General features: G+C 36.9%; 1 protein-coding gene across 2 annotated transcripts; it reads right to left on the bottom strand.

The window, feature by feature from the left end:
- Positions 1–15,449, bottom strand: LOC124159413 (inner centromere protein A-like). Of its 2 annotated transcripts, XM_046535208.1 has the most exons (9): positions 15,203–15,449; positions 15,018–15,126; positions 13,198–14,195; positions 10,986–11,108; positions 7,805–7,986; positions 6,606–6,762; positions 4,057–4,261; positions 671–874; positions 1–235 (listed from the first exon to the last, which is right to left on the bottom strand). In XM_046535208.1, the coding sequence occupies exons 1-8, from the start codon at positions 15,296–15,298 to the stop codon at positions 678–680; spliced, it is 2,067 nt and encodes a 688-aa protein (XP_046391164.1). In that variant the 5' UTR covers positions 15,299–15,449; the 3' UTR covers positions 1–235; positions 671–677. The 2 variants fall into 2 exon arrangements, with proteins under 2 accessions (XP_046391164.1, XP_046391163.1); XM_046535207.1 differs by lacking the exon at positions 1–235 and having other exon boundaries at positions 282–874; positions 15,203–15,448.
- Between the last annotated feature and the right edge of the window lie 6,263 nt (positions 15,450–21,712).

The raw sequence follows: 21,712 nt of genomic DNA, 5'->3' as shown, positions 1-21,712 counted from the left end.
CCGGGTTAGTTAGTTAGATTTATTTGTCAAGGACACTACATTAAAAATTCAGAGTAAACCAGTGCTATGTTCTCCATTGAATGAATTAAGATTAAATTGTGATGGTAGCTTCAGCAGGAGTAAGAGTTAACAATAACATTTTCAAACAAAAACAAGAGGTTTGGAGAAATTTGGCACTATCAAGAAAACTTCCAGGGGTCAAATTACCCCTCACTCCCACAGTTGAAGGACATCCCTTGAATGAAGAAATTTGGTAAATAAAATTTGAATCACAGTACATATCCAATAAAAACATATTTAATTAAAAATACATTTCTACAGCACCACTGCCAAGACAAGTTCAGCCATTTTATTCGAATTCATAGCACAAATTTCATAATCAAAATGAATACAATGAAAGAAACTTACGAATGCATAAAAGGAATAAAATAAGCACACACAGCAAATATATAGTTCTAAAATACACAAAGCATTATAAGAAGTCATTGAAGGACTGGGCCAATCAACAATAAAAACATAAGCAAATTTTATTTGATAATACAACATAACTTCTTCCACCGAATAAATACCTTAATTATAACCACTACAATATTCAGTAATAATGATTTCTGAAAACAAGTTTCAGAAAGCACAATAATTGCTGTACAAATTAATTCTTCCTCACTCTCACCTTTTTCTCAGTTAGTACATTTTGAAGGAGGTGTAAGCCATACTGCACTGGATGTTCTGTAGTTAAGCCCTCGTTTTAAAGTTTTCTTGGATACCAGAGAGCCGAAAAGCTGTTGAATATTAAGTGCTCTCGGCTTTGTTTGCCAAAATTCATGTGAAATCGACGTAGGTATGAAGCTTTGAGATAATAGCGGTAGTCTAATTCCTGCAATTAAAAAAAAATTATCATACTATGATAGAGAACATCTAAAATGGATTTTAAATGAGGGATTATGTACAGTTTAATAGCAAACATCAAGGCCTACCAGAACAAGAAATATCCTCACCATACCTGAGGATTACAGATGAAGTCCTAGACCTCATTGAATAACAGAGAAAGTATAAGAAGGCGAATACATACACAGAAAGGACAGGCTTGCTACAAGAAAATAAGGAATGAGATTTGTCGAAAAGCAAGGAAAACTAAAGTAGAGTGGATGATTAACATATGGGATGTGCAAAATAAAAATATCGATTTAAATCTCCTAGTTATAAATTACAGCCATTATTCTTAATAGACAGCACTTCTGACATAAGCACTATTTCTTTCAAATATTTTACTGAGCAAGCAATAAAAAACAACACTATATACACTTTTTCCCAACTAAAATACTGCAATTAGCACTTTCAGCAATAAAAAAGTAACTTTTTTTCATTCACTATCTGACAAGTCCTTATCACTTTCACTGTCTGAGCTCAAGAATTGTTTTTCATTTTCAAAAACCGATCCATTACATTTTCCGGCAATTTTTTCCAGTTGAATTGGCATAAAGGTTGTAATTATCAGATATGATGTAAAGAGTTGCCTTCGGAATTTGGTATTAATTATTTACTGAGTCAACTGTGTCTATTATGTAGATGTTAAGAATGATTCTTTTACAAAATAAAAAATTATACATAATTACTTTGGATTTGAACCCTCCCAAAACTTAAGCTCAACAAATGCACTTGAAACAAATCTATTGATCTACGGAGCCATATCTATATGTCTTGTAAACGTTTGAGTCCAAATATAAACCCAAAGAGAGGAAAAACCTTGACAAGGAGCCCAAAAGAAAACAGTCCCACGGCTCAACCTGTGCGTGAACATCATTATCCTTAGTACATTGGGCTTTTGCACCTGGAGTTTGACTCCTGTCTCGCTAGCCCAGTCGCCCCTTAGTCCGTCCTCATCGGATCTTGGTGGCTCACAGGTGAGGGATGCAAGTTACCTCAAGTACCAACCTTCCAAGTTTTTACCAACCCGACCAGATCAGTTAAGTGGGGCTAGTGGGTGTCCACATATAATTGGAAAGGATAGTACAGTGAGTCCACGTTCCACGTCACCCCGTTTAACATCATTTCGCACTAACGTCACGAAAATTTTGAAATCGTCATTCGTTTATCGCACCTTCGCTTCGCGATAACGTCAAGTCTTTTAAATTTCGCGCAAGAAAAAATGCGAAGCGGTGGGCGTTGCAGGTTGTTCGTTTTGGGGGCGGTAATACAGTCAGTCTAAACGAAGTGTAAAACGGTGTGTTTATTGTTAATTGCGATTACAGTTTTAGCAAATTTTCTGCAAAATGAATTCTTAGGTAGGTGCGCAAGGTTTTACTTGACATAATGGTCTTCAAGAACCTAAAAGTGATTTCGAGGCAATATTCCGTGTAGAACTCGGAGTTTTTGTCGTCACTTTTTTCACTGTGTTCACAATAATTTTGGTTCCTGTAACTGCGAAGATGTTTCAGCGATGATGATGCCCAGGCGACGCTCGCCCGGGCGACCACCATAGCGAAGCTGAAAAGCAAATGCGGGAAGATACAAAAATGGAGAAGGATTTACGTCACTGCTGCTATTGTCGTCGATGAAGACAGGAACTCGTATTTATGCCATAGTTTGGCATTCCCATCGTAAAAAAATGCCCCATATATGATACGCTAAAAATTTTTGCATAACAAATTGTGAGGTCCAGGAGCCGATATTCACTTTTTACATTGTTTCTTATGGGATATTATGTTTTGATTAACGTCATTTCGTTTATCGTCACATTTATCAGGAACGGTAAGTGACGTTAAACGAGGACTCACTGTACCTGAACTGGAATGGCAATGAAAAGCATTTTCACGCATAAATGGTCATTCTAAGAGAGAAACGATACCACCTAGGTCTATTTGGAATAAAAATGTGTATTAACATGAGCAGAGAAGGCAGATGCCTTTCCAACAACACTTGAGTGACATTTTCCAAAGCATCACTATGAATTAGATTTAGTCCATCATTGTTCTGTCCATTCGACTCAACTTGCCTTCATACTGCATGGTTTTTGTAGTATGTACATACTATGAACTTAAAAGGGGCAGGAACTTCGAATACCCAATTTTCAAAACGCAGTAAGTAGTCCGCTGGGTTAAAACATATAGCTTGTCAGTTTGCTGCTATTGGAAATATGTTGATCATCCTCAAAATCAAAAGATTTTTTAGATAAACTAATTAATACTAAAATATAATGCTATTAGGTCGTTCAATGGTATTAAGCTCAACTATGTGGAAGTTAATACTCGAAAATGAAAAGGAGACTTCGTCAATTTCCACTGATTTATTTCATCTGTACTCGAACGTACGGACAAAATAAATCAGTGGAAATCAACAAAGTCTCATTTTCATGCCATTAGGTGTATTCACCACTAGTTATTGCTGAAATGGGCCAAGTTGCATTGATATCCATGGGTATTTCTCTCCAAATTCACCCTGAATGTAGACAAACTTTCAAACATTAGGGCTAAGGTGGCAGTGCTTATTAATATCAAATTTTGAAAATATTTTGGATCCGAGACCCTAATTTGAGTATACAAATTTTCTGCACAGGTCGAATTTGAAAAAGTAATTTTTCGGCTGAGCCTACTGTACATATTCACAAAAATTACACATCACGCATGCACAATGTTAGTTATTACAATCCTTCTGATGATTAGAAGCACGTAAAAAAAAACACTTAAATAATAACCGGAAAAATAACATTGATTATGACAAAATGTGACAAATAAGAATATGTAGTTACTGGAAAAAAGTGACAATTTAGAGACAGGTGAAAAAAGTGACAACTTCAAAGAAAATAAGTCATTATGAGGTAGGAGTTTTCCTGCAATTTACTGAAAAGCATAGGACGTGTGAAATTCAACATTGAGAGTGCTTATATTTCAAGACTGCTGAGTTGGCCTAGCCAGGTTGCAAGAGCAAGAGATAAAATGAGAAGTATGTACCTCAGGTATCAAGTACAATCTCAAGTCATCAATACAACACAAGGCATATTGACAATCATCAAGTACAGAATCCACATGTGTACAAATATGTAATGTAAACATTCCTTACCTTTCGTCCACTGAGGTACTTTCTTGCGTGGATCATTTTCTTCCTCACTTGAGCAGTCTGAATTGTCAACAACACCATAGTCATTCAGATTAGCAGGCTGCTTAGGGGATACATCGGCCCAATGGGGCGTCATGTTATACTCATCATTCTCCCCATCTTTTGTGAACGTGGAATTGAGCTGGTCTTGCTCCTGGAGCTTGGCGACCTAGAAAAAACAAACATTTTTTTCAGCAAATACAGCATTTCAAAAAAAAACTTTTGCAACAATGGAATTGTATGAACTTTCACAGTTATAATTCCTTCTTATTGCATTACGTAGCTTGATTTTCATGTAGTGATCAAAAGACATAGTCAACTAACAATCAGAATATGGCAATAAACCCTATCAATGAGTCGGTTCTACGGTTGGTTTCACAGCCCACCCCAGCTAGCTGTGCCTCCTCTGTGAATCAGTGCCTGTCTCTGAGTGTGTTCTTGAAGTAGACCAAAACTTGCTTAAGGCAGAAGAAATATCACATGCAGAATACCCCTTCTGCAAGGGGCACGAATACCATGTTGAGTAACGACAGCATGGTAGCTGCTGGCGAACTGACAACTGACTATGAGTGATAGAGACTCTCCTGGCTCTCCCCTATCCCATCCTTCCTCAGACTCACTCAATCGCCAAGGGAAATATACACGAGGGAATTTCACTAACAAAAAGCATGTGAAAAGATGTAGTGAGAATTCGTTCAGGTGGATTGTCTAGTGTTGCTACTTTAAGGAACATATTGAGATGGGATGAACTAAATTGTAGATTAAGGATTCTCATTTCAATTAAGAGCAAATATTTTTGGACTTCGTAGACACACATTTAATTCTTTTGTCAATATGCCGTATTTTCCCATTCGCTCCTATTTTATCTTGAGAAGGTGAATTAATAATACTTTTCAATCGCCAGTGATGTTTTTCCATCGAGAACAATAGAATTTTCTTCCGGATGTTGTCTTAGTTGACATAACCTCACCAAATTTAATAGTCATAACCTCATTCTCTTCTGATGGTAATAGCAGGAGGTAAATATTCTTAGAACAATCCAATTTCTAATATCCCTCCACATGTTGTAACTGGGAATACTCAATTCCAACATTACAATTTTCCATGATATTTATCCTCTGAACAAGAATATGTTTGCTCACCAATCCATTAAATATTGTGAAAGACCACCTATTCCAGGGTTACTCTAAGGAGACTGACCTTGGAATAGAACAAAGAAAGTTTGTACAGCCAAATTGCACGAAAAACTTTCCCTTTTAAAAAGGGCAAGCTAAGGAATGGGTAAATGTAAGGCTATTTCAAGAGTGACAGTCCACTAGACCATATGTGAGCTTTCAGTTAGGGGCAAGGGAAGCCATTAAAGAGTGGGATAGGTGAGGGAGGGTACCCCAAACAAATGTAGGAAGGGGAGGAGAGCAAGTAAGGGCACACTAAGTTGCACAATTAAAGGAGTTTTCAGAAAAGAGATCTTCTCTTTCTGCTTGGTGCAAAAAAGGGCCCTACAAGTGCCTTGCAAGACATGAAAAGTGAAGGGATCAGGCTCTTTTACAATTCTTTATTCTCCTAATTAATAAGGTAAGGCAATGCTAATTCCTGTGATTTTGGTTAAGCAACTACATCATTACTAAGGTGTGGCCTGCAAATGGCAGACCGTTTTAAATGTGAAAAGTTTAGCAAAGAACTGAGAAAGGGTAAACCTTTTAGAAAAACATTACCTGGCATATTCAAGGATATTACTTTCTTTTGGTACCCTAGAACAGGTGTAAGAACAGGATACCAATCGTGCTCATCTTCTATGAATTATTCTCTTTTTCTTCTGTGATTACAATTGCAGTATCAGGGCATTGTCTATGGACACATTTTTACTCAGGGTAGGCAACTCGCTCCATCTAAATTCCACCATCGTGTTATTGATATCTTGTAAATATTAACCATGAACATAGTGATGTTCCTGTACATTTATCAACGGGATTCCAAAAATTAATTTTCTTTTGTCAGTCTAAAAGGTAATACATATTCACTCAAGTAAAATTGCTGCCGACAGCTGCCAGGGTGATGCAATCAATTGCTATAGACTTAAATTATCACACTCCAAGAAAAGAATCGACTAGATATTCTGCAAAATCGTGGAGAACTTTGAAAATATGTGATACACAGGCATTAATTTTGGCTGTAGCGGCCTTCTTTGTTCAAAAGAGAGGTTCTTCCTCTACTCCCCGAGAATAATCAGGGAGGCAATTGAAATCGCCAAAACAACAAAGAACTTAAACCGTGAAAACGGAAACAATCTCGCCAGCGCATGAAAAAGGGTCTTCAAAGATCCTGACCAATCACGGCACACCTCCACAAAAAAGGCAGCAAACGGGGTATATATAAGATGAACAACTTTCTGCATCGACACTTCAGTGGACCTGAGGAAGCCAACTGGAACGTTGGCGAAATATTGTCCTACAAAATGGATAAACGCAGAAGAATACTCGGAAAAATCACCAGATATCATAAGGTTTTCTTACCTTAACATGAGTTTTTTTCTCCACTACTTCAGTTTCCTGTTCCTCCTCTTTCTTCTTCTTTGTAAGCACCTTTGTCTTCTTAGTTTTCTTGGCTTCTAATTCTTTCTCTTTCTCCTCTCTTGTTCTTTTGACTTTGGTCATTTTTTCCTCCCTTTTCCTAGAAAAATTCCATTTCATTGGTATGTTAATTAGACCCCTAATAAATCAAAACGCATGTAAACCAACAATCACAATAATTGTATAGTCAATAATTTTCACATAAAAGCAATATGCTACAGAGTTTCTGAGGATGTAAAGCTTTATGTAATCAAATTCATGAGAGGCTGTGGACATTTCCAATAGATTAAAAATGTTCGTCCAAGAATTAATTATATATCCTATGCATGAAAATATGGAAATAAGATCTTATCAATGACTTATAGTCAAAAGAAATATCCTTTCCATGCAATAAGTGCTGGCAGTAGTATTTGTGACAAATATTAACCTGTAAGGGAATAGTACATCTATTTTATGCATGATATTTGAATATTTTTTGTGAATGGATTCATTGTTACATGGAATATTTCATTAATTAATTTGAAGACTGCCTTTGCGTATTCATAATTTATTCACCTAGTGGCAATATGATTTACGGTTATTTTTATAAATTTATGATAATTTTACATGGTACATGTCGCTGGACCAATAAAATATTACATATTATGTATTTAAAATCAAAATTCTCATGTCAGCATAGTTAGATGGAAGCCAGTGGCCGATCTAAGGGTATCCAAGTTTCACCAGATAGAATGGTAATTCTGCTTAGTCCACCACTGTACTCCCCCCTTGTTCATATACTGGATCTGCCACTGATGGTAAGCAAGGATTTTTAGCCTACATGAAAACAACAAACACAATTTGGCCACATAGATAACATAGGAATAGAATTTTAAGTGATATTTTCTTTTTAGACTATACCAGTTGAATGTGACAGGGAGCTCATACTGAGTAGATATACATGTACAATATGGAAAACAATCTGTCATATTTGATAACTATTGAATAAAAAAGTTTTCCATAATATTAACATATGTCACCCAAATAGTCTGTACATACTAAGTTTTCACTCAAAATCTAAAATATAGCAAAATAAATTAGTATTCAAGGGTATAATGAAATGTCAGCCTTGGAATGATATGGGCTAACTACATAATACATACTTCTTTGCAGCTTCAGTCCTCTTTTTTAACAATTCTTTCTTTCTTTTGATCGCTTCCATTTCTTTTTCCTGTTGCCTCTTGAGTTCTGCTTCCTTGATTTCAGCTTCTGCTTGTTTCGAAGCCAATGTTGCTAAATGTGTCGTACTCTTTGAAATAGCATGAGTAATTTTTCCTTTTGTATTCTGGAATGAAAACAACAAATAACTTTTGTATTTGAAAGAAAACTGCTAGGTTATTTGTAGGAAAGTTCCTGAGGTATCCGACAAAGGACTGCTGTCATTACAATCCTTAACTTTGACCATGATACAATCCACAAGGTAAGGCTAAACACTAAAAAGTCTAAAGGCCAGTTCACCCAGTGCATTAACCATGTGCAATTAAAGTTAATGTCTAAAAGTCTGAATGCATGAATGAACATGAAAATGCACCGTGTAACCACCCAACTTGTGCGAATGCATGAATAGAAAATAGAAAGTGATCTAATTTGGTCCATGCATTCATACATGCTCCTATCCGGTCCAGAAAAGTCATTCATACAAACAGACATTAACTCATATGTGTTAATGTACCACGTAAACAGGCCTTAATACACTCAGCCCACTCTCATTCTCATGCATTTCAATATCTTAACACTGTGGATCATTTCACAGCAATCATGAAAAATTGAAACAGATAATATATATTTATATATAAAACAAAGTAAAAAATCGTGTGAGTTACACCATTTATAACCCGAGAACAGCTGTACCAATTTTAATAATATTCGGTTTTTATGATTTGTCTCAGCCCCAGATAACAGAATAACCATTAAAAAATAGTTCAAGTCCACGAAAAAAATTGATCTTGTTCTCAGGGTTATTATTATAGAAGTTGGTAACAATGCAAAAGCTATCAAGTTGGTCAACACTAGATGATCTGTTTCCTTTTAACTAATTTAATGACTAAGCATCTTAACAATATTTAAAACATAGCAATAGTTTAAACATTTCCAATATAAAAATAACATTAAAACCATTAAATTCAAGCTAATCCCAGCTCGAATTGAGATGCCAACAAACACATCTCTACCGTGTTTGTAAACAAATCTCCAAGCAATTGTTGACTAACAGTAATGGCCATGTTCCCATCGACTAATCGAGCGGATTGATTTCATTTCCTCAAATGTTTTGCAATTTCGTATCATCAAAAGATGAGCTCATCCACAAAGTGTTCACGAACATGATTGATAACTACAAAAAGCACTAATGGGAGATGGAATTCTGGTGGCTACGAACGAAGATGTGGATGACTGAAACTTGGTAAATCAGGATCAAATAGTTTGTACTCTGCATTAATTCAAATCTATTGACTGTGTAACAAACAAAGACGAAGTCACCAACTAGCCATCTAAATTTCAAAAGTTCTTACATGTGCGTGGCTAACCACAGCACAATTTACAGCTGAAGGGAGGTTCGGTGTTCATAATGCTTCAAAACACAAACCAATCAAAATAATGAAATGGAACACGTTTGGTGATTAATAAACTGATAATCAATGTGATTCACGCGACTAAACTCAATGGAAAATTCAAAGATTAGAAAGTTCTCATTCCAAGGATTCCGATGATCTGAACTGATATGCCCTTTGAGTTAAAACGAATTCAATTTTCAAGTCTTGATGCATTCACGATTACTATTATCAAATCACAAGGTGAGTATGAGTGCTCTTAATCCAGAAACGCCATGTTTTTCTCACTGTCAAATATATGCTGCGTGTTCACAAGTTGTCAAACCATCCGTTTCATTTGTTCTTCCGCCTGACATCAAAACAAACACTGTTGTATAACAGAAGGTACTTGAAGCAAGCAAATAAAGCCAAATGTGTAGGGTAGACCGGGGAACATTTACACATTGGGCAATGGGACAGGTTTACGCAGTGCACTTTTCTGTAGCAAGTTATATCTAGAGTGCCACAAGTCATGTTATATTAATGCTGCTTCTAGGAACTATTTTCACAGAATATTGAGCATCGGTAAAGCTATCAATCACTCTAGCGTTGCGTAAATTTGCCCCAAGAATGGGGCAAGACTTGCACCTAAAAACATTTTTTTACGGTTGAAAATGAAAATAGGCCCCTAACTGAATGCATCTAATTTTGACTTTAATAACTACTTTATAAAACCAAAATGTCTAAAATTTCCTAAGTTAACACATAAAAATTAGAAAATTCATTGAAATAAATCCGCGTCCCGGTCTACCCTATGTAGATCAAATAAAGAAAATATGTTTCTAACAAGCCATTACAATGGCTATTTTTGTACTTTAATTAAATTATTTTCTTAAATTAATGCAACTAAACTGTCCATTGATAATTAGCTGGTATGACGTTTGCCAGGTCAGCTAGTAATAGGATATAATTCAAATTTAAATAATGTATATGATCAGTTCCACAACCCACAGCAATCTCCTGGGTAACACACAAAAGATGAAATATAAAAGGCAAGACACAAATTTTCATTACAATAGGGTAGTTTCCTACATCAAAGAAAACGAAAGGCATTGATTGTGATTCGTTACCCACCATTAGTGTATTCATAATAAACAAATTATTTGATTTTAGAAATCCCAGTTTAGGCGAATGGCAATGGTCAATTTTAGCCGCATTTGAAAAAGGCCAGATTGGCACCCATGCGATGCCACTCCACGTGACGTCACAGGGACCTAGTTCCTATACGAGCAGATAGGAGTTCTACATTGTCTGATATTACCAATGCATGCATGAGGCACAGAGCTCAGGGAAACATGTCTTAATAACCACTTATTAAAACTGGCTATGGTCAGAAAGTTTCCTTCGTTTGATAAGGTATTAATAATCCATAATTAAGCCAAGCGCTACCTGCTAGCAGCCTGCGCCTAGCGGCGCACATGTCCTCGCCCCAAAGTCACCCCACTTTGCGGTAGTGGGAACCATAATGATGTCACACGGGCTTTTCCCGGCATTCATACTTTGCCGTCATGTTTCCGCGCGCTTGAAAATTTTAACTTTTCATTTAATCGCGAAAAATAGATACCAAGATTTAAAAATCTTAAAGTGTGAAATGCGTACTTCAGGAGTAATAATCTTTCGATTTAGGCAATAAAAAAATAATAGGAAACCACCCTATTATTTTAATTTTCAATTGATCTAATGTATCAGCACTCACCAAGGCAAGAGACATCTCTGAAGAGGCATGTTTTACTTTCCTGTTTCTCAGTGCTTTATATGAATTGAGGACTTCCTGTGCCAATTCCAATGCTGTAGAAGACTTTTGTTTTGGGGTGCAGTACTGAAATGAGGCATGTATGAACTGTCAAAATCCATGTAATAAGGAATTTCCAGGTTATGCTTCCACCTAGCATTTATAAGTCATTGTCTAGGGGAAAAAATAATTCTCATATTTATCCATTAGGCAAATTATATCTTAATTTATTGTTTGTCAGACTTAGAAATATAGTGACGTTCTACAACAATGTTCTCCATGTGGCTCTGCAAGATATCTATACTGAACTGATCAAGCAATGTACTGTCCCAGCAAAATGTTGAGATATCCATGTTTGAAATGTTGTTACACAGTAACTACACAATCAGTTATGCTGAATGCCGAAAAAATTAAAAGACCCACATTTTTCAGTTTTACAATCATTTTCCTACTCCTTGATCCAGTGGTGTAACTAGGAATATGCTTTGGGGGGATGAGGGAGCTTGGGAGGAGATGAGGAAGCTACCCCCCCGGGGTTAGTGGAGGCTACCCCCAGGGAAACATGGATTTCAGGAAAATTTTTGAAAAATAACATGCCTGAAAATGCATTTTACATCATTTAGTCACTTAAAATTTAACTTTTACCAGATGCAGTTATTACACATCAAATCCTGACCAGATTTTCAAATATTTTTTTGATTTCTCTGAGGCTTTGGGGGGGATACATTCCCTCATCCCCCACCATAGTTATGCCACTGCCTTGAGCTATTTGTGCCTAACAACTGACATATAACCCTTTTGCTGATAAACTCATGGTGTCACTGACTCTTGCCAAATAGCTTACTGATTCTCTATCATTCAATCTCGCACATCCATCTCATGAACTTCATCGTCATTAACATTCAAATGAGTGATTCTTTCCATCTATGATCGGGTCTACCTGAAAAACTTAATGAAGCGTAATTTGAATGATGTAACTAACTCAACAAAAATGAGCATGATTTATGGAATTTTTTTTCAATTTTATGTTTTGAAGATGTCTGAATGAGGAAGAAATATTTTTCATTAAACTTATCTTGGTCACCACCACACATGGTTACCACATGAATTTAAACTAAGTTTCATAACAATAATAATATTATTATTATTAGTATATTTATATAAAATTAAAATGGTGGCCATTCTCACCGAGGTGCTCAACAGAAGAAAATGGGTCATGAGTTAGCTGGTGATTAAAAACCAAAACCTGCACCCTAATCCTTAGAATTTGAGTCTAATCAGTCACCAACATCCAACCTAATTCTGCATCCAAAATGTGTGTATTACCTCTCCCCTTTCCCTCGTCCACTTCTGGGTTCAATAACCCCTCAAGCCTAAAATATCCCCCACATCATCATTACACAATTGTACCCATGTTTCAAGGTTTGGTGAACCCAAGCTTCGCCTACATCCTGTGGACACTTCTGCAGCCAGATTCCAAGTCCACACCTTAAATCACCTAACTGGATCCTCAAACTCAGCATGCATCCATACCCAAGCCCCACTTCCTCAAAATCCACACACTTCTCACCAAACATCAGCATCTAGGTTTCACACCCATCACATCCCCTTCTTCTTCATAACAATAATCCCATTCCATCCCAAACTTCAGCCTCATCTTAGATCTGCACCCAAGTTCCACACCCAAAAACCCAAACTTCATTGAAATGATCTTCACTGTCATACTAAATTCATATTTTTTTTAATTTCTAAAGAATATTCCTTATCGTTTGCTCTTAATTCAAAATCGGCAATAATTAATGCAATCTTTGTCAGGATTTCAACGAGGCCAATTAGCAATGTTCAAATGTAAATCCAGAAAGTCTTTAATTCAAAATGAATTGTGAATACTAATTACAGGGCCTACCTAATATTGCAATGATAACCCTCATTCACCAATTATCACCAAATTCCATTCCAAACTGTATTGAGAGATTGGTAGAACAGCATGTTTTCTTAAAATATGCAGGTGATATAATATGTGGATCTATCCTTATTTCAGTGTTCATTCATCTTTTGGCTAAGGCATATTAAAGTAATAATTGGACAGAAAGAAATTAATCCAAAGCTACAAATCCACCTTAACCTGAAACTAAACGTGTAACACTTACTTTAAAATTACAAATTCTACACTTACATTATCTGATATTTTTTCTTTCTTTCCAGAAGGCTTATCTTCATCATCTGTCATCCACTCATCATTTGATTCATTCTCATCTTTCTTGAAAGAATCTGCATTCATAGTATATGTACAGTTATTTTTATTTCCCTTGGACTGCATAGTATCTTCCTCATCAGTATGAGATGTCTTCAATAATTCTTCCACCATTACATCCATCTCATCCACCTCCATAGCACTTGTATCTACTTCAGCTCCTCCTTTTATTAACACAGAACTAGTGTTAACATCCTGCTCAGAAAGTGTGCCTTCACTGCTTCCATTGACGTTTGCATTTTTAATTGCATTTTCCTTAGCTCTGCCTTGTTTTCCTATGGAACCTGTAGAAGACAGTCCTTCAAATGCTTCAACCTTTTCCTTCACAGAATTCTTGGAATAAGGACAAAACAATGACTTCTGTCTCAGTGTCTTTTTCAAATGCTGAGATGGAGATTGTGAAAAGTGTTCCTCAGAGACAATTACATGGGAAACTTTCCCAGCCACTGCCCTTGTGGCTTGAGCAGGCCGAACTACCTCTTCAACTTGAGCATCGACTATGGATATGGCCACACCATGCGAGCTGGAGCTTGTGTTGGCAAGGGTGCTTACATGTGCACCAATGCGTGAACTTGCACGAGCACGGGTTACCCGACGAGATGTTCTAAGAGGAGCTTCTTTCACAGTCTTGGTGCCACGAATACTCCTCTTCGACTCCTTAGCCATTGAAGAATCAGAGTCACAAGCTATGTCCGTCTCATTCCCACCGCCACCCGGGGATAGTACTTGAGTTGCTCTGGTGGCCCGGCTCCTTTTTGGTCTACCAGTCATGCTAACATCCTCAGGCATAACACCTGTCATTCTGGATGAACGAGTAACTCGACTACTGCGTGGTGCGATTGATTTATCACTGGTCTTACGCTTCCTTACTCCACTTCTAACCGGCATCTTTGGAGCTGGCATCAAGAAATTTTCTTTGTCTGTGAAAATTGAATACGAGAGAAGATCAATAACTAGATACATGCGAAACAGAAATATAATGCGATTAAATAAAATATATTAGCATGACTAACAATAACTAGTGATGGTACTAAATTGTGATGAGTCAACTTGCCTCTTATCTAGGGCTTTAACTCTGACTCAAGCAATTCAAAAGATCATAAATGGATTCTGAGCTCTGTAACAACTCACTGACTGTAATCGTTCTGTATTTTCACTTCACAGCATTGAGGAGAAGACCTCGCCCACATCATAGTTCAAAATACGAACAAAGCTTGATAAGTCCTTTCTTTCAGGAAATAAATCAGCGGTACCAACTTTAATTTCATGAATACTGTTCCAATTCACACATGACAGAGATTACCAGCACTAAGTTCTGATCCACAAATATTCTACCTCTCACAACCCCTATGAAAAAATTGTATAAAACTGTTTCAAATTTTTATACAATCTTATACATTGCCATGGCAATGTATAAAAATTTGAAACAGTTTTATACATTTTTTCATAGGGGAAGTCATACTACCCTCATTGAGGTCACTTCAGCATTCAACAAGGATCAAGGTTCAAGGAAATTTATAGCTGCAGAGCTCACATTGACTTGCTAATCAACGCCAATCATCCACAAACCTCACCGATTTAAACATAATTCCCTCAATTTAACTCATGCTTTCAACTCATCCCTCGGCACTCTGACCATCTTCTCAGCGTTCACGTTAGCATGTAATGTCGACAGTGAGAGGAGGTCACCATGGAAACGCAAAATTAAAATAATAATAATTAAAACATAAATAGAATCTTACCTTCCGCAGCCTTTTCTTTCTTTTCCTTTTCAACCGCTATACTCTTACAAGTATTATCCTCTTTCACCATAGCGTATCTCGCGCACAAATAACGAAGTCTCTCCAGGTCCTACATTCAAACGTTACATATTTATCCAAGCACCAAAATAATCACTAAGAATTCAAAACAAAAATGTCGCACATACCTTGTTATCAGCCAATATGCAACTTTGAATTGGTTTCGATGGCATAGCTGCCAATGCCTCACACATTTTCAGATCCATACTAGCGAAAGAATACATATACTAAATGTTGGAAGATCTCACAAAACAATGAATTACAGATACGACAACTACGAAAGCCTCCACCTGCTCTACCGCCTAATTCAGCCTGATTCACGCGGTTTAAAAACTTTATAACGAGATTCGAGCAATCCTATTGGGCCTATTGGTTGCTGCGCGTCCAGCACATCGGCGATATCAGCGTCATGATTCGGGTGCACCACAAACCACAATAAACAAAGAGACAAACGCGAGTGAACACAGCCGGTAACTTTAATCACTTGAATTATGTGTAACAAAGCTTATAAGTCGTTCTTTGGAATGTTTAATGCATTATTACCCATCCTTTTTAATTTTTCAGACCCAAGATATATCGTGGGAGCATAAATTCATGTAAACCGTAGCATTTACCGAAATCCCAATGTCTCATTCAACCAAATGAATTTTAGGAAATACGTGGTGATAATTTTATGATTTTAATTCTATGAAACTGAAATTATTCTACCCTAGATGATCCGCTAGCGACTATTTAAAAATCTACATTTGTTACCTCCATTGAACTCGAAGGAATAATATTCATAATTATAAATTTTATTCACGGATAACTAAACATAATTTCACTTGAGCATACAATAAGCGAACAATGAATGGTGTGAAGAATTGTACTTGTAATCAATTCACTTAAATTATTTGGACTCTATAGGTCAGTTTCACATTTAGCAATCAAATTCGTATTACTTATTACCATAATGAGTTATATCTAATCATCAAAAGCACTGATTCACAGGTTTTTTTTTATTCATAGAAAAGGGTAAAAATATCTAAATTACAGGTGTTGCATTGATACATAGCCTTATTTATAGGTGCATTATTTCCATAACTTGTTCTAATGGAGGTTATATTACAAATATTCTATTTCAATTTCATAAATAGTGATTATCCCTTCCCAATATATAATATATTAATCCTTTTAACCCTTTCACTACTTATGACGAAAATGTGCACTAGGACTTTTCATGATCCGGGAGACGAAAGCAGCAAATTTTTGTCGGAGATTTTCCTACACAGGCGAACAAATGCCAAAAATATGCATTTCCTTGCTCTCCCCCTTTTATGACAGCTGCGGGTTTGCAAAGTCTCAGTTTCAGGACCCAACAAAGCGAGACAATTAGGCCGTACCCTCGAAATCTGGGAACAGCAGGTGCCCGAACCCCTCATCTTATATTACCCCATCTTTGTGGTATGGGACGGCGGTTCATTCAGTCAGTTTTTGAAGTAAATATTTGTTCCTTTCTCAAAAAATGTAAACTAAGAATCGAATTGTCTTTTCAGCAGAATTTTCAATTTTAAACCAAATTCTACCATAAAAATTAACTTATATCTTGATGTCATGTAATCATAAGCATTTATGTTAATAAATGGTTATCACAGCTGATAAAAAACACTTTATCTGTTGGCGCTGCTGATGTAGCTCTGAACGCAGCCAGTGGCACCTCCAAGGCTCCCATCAAAATTATCCTCGGGCCACATAGGCGGATCTAGGGGGGTAGCACGGGGGCACATGCCACTCCCAGACCCTTGAAAAATATGCAAGATTTTTAATACGGTCCCATTATCATTGCATTCGTTTTGTATTACGAGGTATCCTTTGCCCCCCCCCCCCCCCCAGAACGAAATGCTGGATACGGCCTTGCTTGTGCCCCCCCCCCCCCCCAGAAAGAAATCCTGGATCTGCCCCTGACGGGCCACCCACATCCTAAATCTGGCCCAGTCAGTCTTGCTCCTTTCTGTAAAGAGGACACCTCCAGTTTTTTTGCTTACAGTTCAAATCTTTTTTGGTAACCAATTACTTGCTTCCAACTAATACTATCATTTTGAAATTTTCAGGACACATAGAGTACGCCATGGTTAACAATTGCCAATACCTCACTTTGAAAATTTTACCTCACTTTTTTTAAGGTACAAATTTTTATATTTGAGAAACCATTAATTGTTTACAAAGCTGCACTCAATTTTCTATGTTGAAAGATGAATCCATCATCAGACGGGTACCCTCAACATTACGTCATCGTGGCATTATAATAATATTTATTAAGGTGAAAAATATTCTTTGACAAAACATTACGGAAGACAGATAGTTGCATTAGGAAAAAAAAATAAAATATTAGAAATTTTGATGAACAATTTTTTTTAATTCAATTTGTGATGAAAGCAAAATATCTGTTGATTTACAAAGGCTGTTATAATCTAATTATTCTAAAAATTGGTAGATGATACATATAATTCGTACGTACATTTGGAATATGAAATATGTGATGAAAAGACATTACATGAAGTGTTGGAACCCTTAGATTATTATAAGAGTATTCTACTGATTGAGGTAGGTTTCCATGGAATGCTTAGGAAGCGTTCTGATAGTGCCCCATTCCTTAAAGTACTTATCTCTTCAATTCACAGTAAGGCCAAAATCCTATTCTCTTCCTTCCTCTCCCTCATTTACCCAACATTCTACCCTCTAAAACTGTCTAAAACATCTGCTCTCTGCTAAGTACTCACTCCATCCATACCTTCTGTCTCCTCCTTATCTCATCTAAAAGCTGCCTCTCCTCACCCACAATGTCCAGCACTTCGTCGTTCCTCCTCCTCTGTGTCCACTTCACCTTCTCCATTCTTTGCCACACCCGCATCTCGAAAACCTTCAGACTTCTCTCATCCTCCTTCTTAAGTGTCCACGTTTCCGCTCCGTGAAGAGCAACACTCAAGATCAGACTCTTCACCAACATTTTCTTTAAACTCTTACTATTCTACCTTTTCTTACTGTTCCTCCCGATATTCTTCAGAAGCTCACACAGGATATTGTCCACGCCCACTACTTTCTTAGCCTTCATATCACGAAGGGCTCTCTCGATTTCCACATCTAAGATCCCCGGCCCAAGATTATCCTCCTCCATTGCACTTTTCCCCTCTAAAGTCAATCTCGCTGGCCTGTTCCTTCCTTAATAGAAGGATATAATATAAGAACACTTAATAAGATTATTTAATTATGAGTGTAAGATTTTTTTCTTAGAAGTCTCGGACTCCAATTAAGATCTCAAAAAACTTTTATTCCACACAGCAGTGGAAATATGTGTGACATTCACAAGCCTGTGACTATCAGGTTTTCACTCTATCCTAACACAAGTAAACCATCAGATAGAATCACTGTTTCAATTCTGCCCCATGCGTGGTAAGCTTGGTATCCTTATGCATTAATATATGTATTGCTTTTATCCTTAGGCGGATCAAGGGGGGGTCGCGTGACCCCCCCCCCAGATCCTTGAAAAATATACAAAATTTTTAATACCTCTATGATTGCGTTCCTTTTGTATTACGAGGTATCTTTGTGCCCCCCCAGAACAAAATCCTGGATACCGCCTTGCTTGTGCCCCCAGAAAGAAATCCTGGATCCACGTTGCATCCCTGCTTTTATCTATTATAATATAAATAATTATATCATTATAAAGAGTAAAGCAAGAAATGCTATTACATGAAATGATACAAAAGCAATTTTACACACGAGAGGAAGTTTGAAAAAAAGAATTATTCCGGTGGTAAAGCAGTAACAAACATAGGGTAACAAAAGGTTGGAAAAGGTGAATTATTTTATACACGCAAAAGTAAAAAATAATACAAAAATTAAAGCAGAAAAAATCTATACACATAGATATTCGAGAATATAAAGTTCAAAAAATTACAGACATTTCATGATATTATCACATTTGGTAATAATCCTGCCCAAAACCCCCTATATGTTACGTGTCGCTTCCCATCCGCTCGGAGCGGCTCGGAGGCTCCGCCCCACCCGTCCCATTTACAGAAACCAGCCCCATGACACTTCCTATCCCACTCCATTGGGAACCCATGGTCTTTTATTGAAGTCGTTTCCTCAACCTGCCGCACGTTTGCCGGGGCGGCGCCACGTATTCTGGAGGGCAAGAATTAGCGGGTAAGTTAATAGGGTTGTTCAAGCCTATCAAAACGGTCTAAAAAAACGAATGTATATCACTTCTGATGTAATTTCATTTTGATTGGGATGAATGACAGATGCGTTGAAAAAGTAATGATGGAATTATTAGCAATCAAAATTCGAACAATTTTAAACGCCGCCAAAAACGGTCGGCCATCTTGAAATAGAGGTGATGACGACACAAGCCTGTACGGCTGGCCTGTACCCTCGATCGCTCGATGCCAAGCTGAGTACTCTGCATGCCGACTGGACATTTGCCAAGGTTATTCCTTATTTTGAAATGGCCTATGTTGTGCATGAAGCTTCCGGATGGATCAAGGCGACATGAAATCCATTCTTCAAGTTAGGCAGGCAATGTATGTAGCGTTGACAGGAATTGAAAGTTTTGTATTGCTGCATTTGCTAGGAAACTACGTGCAGTGAACTTTCATTGTGCTTCTAGTGCAAGTGAACACAATTTGTGCCCTTAATGTACCCCTAAGTGAATGATTGCATATAGACGATGAAGTAAAGAGTGAAGTGAGTTGTGAATGTAACTGCTTCGACGAAATTATTTATTTCTTCCATGCTAGTTCAATCAACCCTATACATTTCGATCTAAGGTATCTAACTATTGCCTAGGGGATATTTTTCATATTTGAGCTAGTTGTGCTTTAGGGATACATCGAACGCATATTAATTTTCAATCGTTTGTTCGCTTCTAAGTTCCGTTTGATTTTATTACCTATTCATTTTGAGCATTCACGAGTGTTTACATTTCACGAATTTCGTTGCGCTGTTGTTTGTTTTTGTTTTGGTCATATTTTGGTTACGGTAAGAGTAATAGTGAAATTCGAAGTTTTTTGATGTTACAATAACCGGTTTAGCTATTTGTTTCAGCCTATTCATTTCATTGTCCTCGAAATGTTAATGTGAAATAACGTAAACTGATTCTAAGTCGTTAGTGATGAGTGAGAAGTGAGGTGTGGAGAATCTTTCGAACTTCAAGGAGTGCAAATTCTTTTAGCGTGTGCATAGTGATTGGAAAACCGATTATCATGTTTTATTAGTGTTTTATATTTATTGTGAGTCAAGTTTTTCATTGAATCAGTTGATTCGGAATATATTCGAATAATTCGTATCAAAAAGACAACTCGTGAAATGTGTACGTTGTAGTGCTATTTATGATATGATGAGCAATAAATATGTACAAGTAAGGGTAATTTTGCTTACTATTACTCTTATTAAAGGATAAATTTGGATTTTCTTTAAACACTGATCTGGCGGCAGACGCTGGAGATCTTGAAAAAAAGTGGAATAACCCTGCTGAGCCACTTAAACAACACTGCAGTAGGGCATCTACAGGCTTGTGACGTCACACATCAATTCAAGATGGAAGTAGGGCTTTTTGGCGTAACGTAAAATTTGTCACTGTTTAAAGCCTTCTCTAAACATGTACAATTAAGAAAATAGCATAATATTATTGCCATTGCTCCTTCTGAAGCACGATCTTTCGATTTCTTAAATAAAAAAAATATGGTGAACAACCCTATTTCCGTATTGTTGAGCGCATACTACAGGTGAGTGGAAATAGTCATTTTTGTAATTGATTAAGATTTAGTTTTCATTTATTTTCGAATTTTAGACTTCTGCATTATTTCCTTATTGTTCTACATTAATATTTCGTGGATATATATCGCGGATTTACTGAAAAAAGGAAAATGCCGTGGACGTGTGTGGTACCGCGTTGCACCACTGGTTATGGCCACAAGACTTCGGGGATTTCGCTTTTTAGAGTCCCCAAGGACCCTGAGAAGCGATGAAATAGCTGTACGATTCCTTTTTTTGGTGTGCTAAAGCTCCAAAATTTATACATATTTTAAATTACAGGTTCTGCTGTTCCAGTGGTCAATGTCATTCACAGTGGAGGAATGAAGTAACACTGAGAAAATGCAAGGTGTGCGACGGCTTTCATCAAGTATTCATCATTCTCTCCTACTAAATTGAATCTCTTAGAATGATTGGTAATTAGAAATAGAAATTAGTAATAGAAAGAATTAATAGAAATGTTAAATTGTGAGTACTTAAAATTAATTTTTCATGACATTACCTTGCATTGATTCTATAAATAATCTCAGTTTCAATAGCATTGTGTAATCATTCTGGAAATGTAGATTTGATGTGTGTGTACATTATATAAGTTGGAAAAATGTGAATCGTTTTCATTCTTAATACCTCTTTCGATGATTTCTTTTAATGCAGCTGTTATCGATGGTGCGTGCAACTCTCATGAAAAGTACATTTACCGCGTATTAGCAGTATTAGCCTGTGGTTTCTGTCGTACAGTGGCGCCAACTCCACGGGGCCTGAGGGGGCCCGAGCCCCCCCAAAAATTCGTAACAGACGTGAGGAAAAAATGTGTCAGGCTAGTCAATTTTCGATCCAGATAT

The sequence above is a fragment of the Ischnura elegans genome, chromosome 5 (genome assembly GCF_921293095.1).
Source record: "Ischnura elegans chromosome 5, ioIscEleg1.1, whole genome shotgun sequence".
Classification (NCBI taxonomy): Eukaryota; Metazoa; Arthropoda; class Insecta; order Odonata; family Coenagrionidae; genus Ischnura; species Ischnura elegans.
Note: the sequence above shows the minus strand (reverse complement) of the source record. Positions and strands in the feature narration are given on the sequence as shown.